Source organism: Saprolegnia diclina (genome assembly GCF_000281045.1).
Source record: "Saprolegnia diclina VS20 unplaced genomic scaffold supercont1.116, whole genome shotgun sequence".
NCBI lineage: Eukaryota > Oomycota > Saprolegniomycetes > Saprolegniales > Saprolegniaceae > Saprolegnia > Saprolegnia diclina.
The window spans coordinates 84264-86525 of NW_008246183.1; the positions used below are offsets into that span (position 1 = coordinate 84264).

The window sequence follows — 2262 nt, forward strand, 5'->3', positions numbered from 1 at the left end:
GGCCTCGGGCAGCGCCGGCACCGACGTGACCGTGCTGAGCTGCTGGTGGAAGACTTTGAACTCGTTGAAGCGCTTATTGCAGCCAATCGGTGCGAAGCAGCAGTCGAAATCGTGGCAACCTGGCAGCAAAGATGGGCAAACTGGCAGCAAGCGGTGGGCTCTGCGGCGACCAAGACAACCACGTGATCGTCAAGTGCCGCCGCTTTGACGACGTCGATGGGTGAGACCGCCGCAACTCACAACCAGCAGTGTGCATCGGTTCTGCCTTGTAGCGAAGGCGCTCTTGCTGCCTCCGTGACCGCTTCTGGTCGAGGTCATTGCGCGTGGTGACCTTGTCTTGGCATTTGCCGCAGCTACTTTGTCCGTGAAGACAACAACACCGACACCGAAAGCATTGCGTAGGAAAGCAGCTGATATGCGCCGCCTCGACGACGCTGCTTGGCGACCAGCTCGACCCAGCGATTGCGTTTGTCGACATCGAGACAGCGACCGAGACGAGGCTGAGCAGTGTCCCGACTGCAATTGGTGTATGAAGAGGCTGCCGGTGGCGCGGACGGTTTGTCTTGGCTCCTGCCTCTGCAGGTCGTCGCCATCGTCGAGCGTCAAGTCCAGGCCGACACACACCGTGTCGATGCCAAGAGAAGCTATGTCGACGGAGGCACTGCCAGCGCACGACTAATCCCGACCCAAGCCAACACAAGCAACGCCGCGGTGCGCTTTGGATGCATGTAGAGACTTTGCAAGAGTCTCCAAGGTCCCACCCAAGCCACGTGCTGCGTGGGAAGCAAGCATTGAACGACACTTGCCTCCTGATCCACCCCACGGAAGCCGCGATTCGGTCGGCCACACCTCGACGACGACGATCTCCTTGCACAGATCCTAGCCCTATCCCTCCAGAGTCAGCTGCGCTCCTACGACTACGACTACGAAGCGCGTGCGATGCGGGCGAATTGCGCCGAGGGGTCCCTGCGATGGCCACGGACATTCGCACGCAGAATGGCCAAACCACACGCCACTAGGCCATCGTTTCTCTGTACTATTTACGGGTTCGCAGTCCGAATGATGCATGCGACGAAAGCACGTTCGACTGATTTATCAGACATCTATCGACGCGTGGCTAGAAGGACTGCGTATCAGACACGCCTAGACCTACCCTAGACCTACCCTAGACCTACCTCCGGTGCCACCCAGGTCCGCGGCCGTCGCAGATGAACCCATGTTCGACGCCGGAGATCCGAGCTCTCGCTGCCTCTCCGGCTCGGGCAGTATAGCGTCTCTCTGCTCTAGTACGTAAATCCCGAGTCAAATACAGTACGCGCCCGGGTAAAGGACGCACGGGATGTGAGCACCTGGGTGCTACATCAGAGAACGAGCCAGCTCTCCACGCCCGAGCTGTCGTGGACCTGCTCAAGAGCTCGCAACGTGATGACAATAGTGGCGCACAAGGAACGGTCTGTGCCAACGTCTGGATCCGACCTCGCACATCGCACATAGCCTTTTGCTCGCCGAATTGCTCACCTCCGACACAGGTGGTTTCTCGCCTTGCTTTGAGCAGGTCACGCTGCCAGCTGTTGATGTGCGTCTCTGTGGTAATGTATGCGGTCCCTTTCTCAACTTCAGAACTCGACCGAGTACGATGCACCACGCGATGTACTATCATAGATCAAGCTCCGCGTCACACGCTTCTTGGAAAGCAGACTGGCGCGTAGGACTCCGCATTGGCGCGGTCCCTTCTACACGCCGGCGTGCACCAACCCCGAGAGCTCATTCCACAACTTTCCATTTTCCACACAACATGATCCACGCCGCCACGATTCTTGTCGCCGCCCTCGCCACGTCTGCCGCCGCCGCCGACGTCTTTGGCCCAGAGAGCCTCGACCTTGTCCGCGAGTTTGAGGAGTGGAAGGCCAGCGAGGTCGGCCAGCAGGCCATCGAGAGCGGCTTTGTGCCGACAATCGAGGCCAACGGCCGCCAGGAAGGCGCCGAGTCGGAAGACGCGATCCAGCTCGAGCGCTTCCAGGAGACCAAGAAGATCGTCGAGCAGCTCAACAAGGAGCACCCCGAGGCCGAGTTCTCGGTGCACAACCCGTTTGCGCTGCTGAACGAAACCGAGTTTGCGGCTTTTGTCATGAAGTCGTTTGGCAACGACGAGCGCAAGCTGCGCGCCGCCGACCACATTGCCCGCGAGCTCACATCGGCGCAGCGCGAGGCGAGCGATGTCGACTGGGCCGCCCACCAGTGCAACGGCCCGGTCAAGCACCA

The 2262-nt window shown here is 60.0% G+C and overlaps 1 protein-coding gene across 1 annotated transcript; it reads left to right on the forward strand.

Annotated features, from left to right (window-relative positions):
- Positions 1–1795: 1795 nt before the first annotated feature.
- On the forward strand, positions 1796–2132 carry SDRG_16171 (hypothetical protein; the record flags this gene model as incomplete). The annotated part of the gene is made up of 2 exons (XM_008622370.1): positions 1796–2088; positions 2114–2132. The coding sequence occupies 2 exons, from the start codon at positions 1796–1798 to the stop codon at positions 2130–2132; spliced, it is 312 nt and encodes a 103-aa protein (XP_008620592.1).
- Positions 2133–2262: the final 130 nt, after the last annotated feature.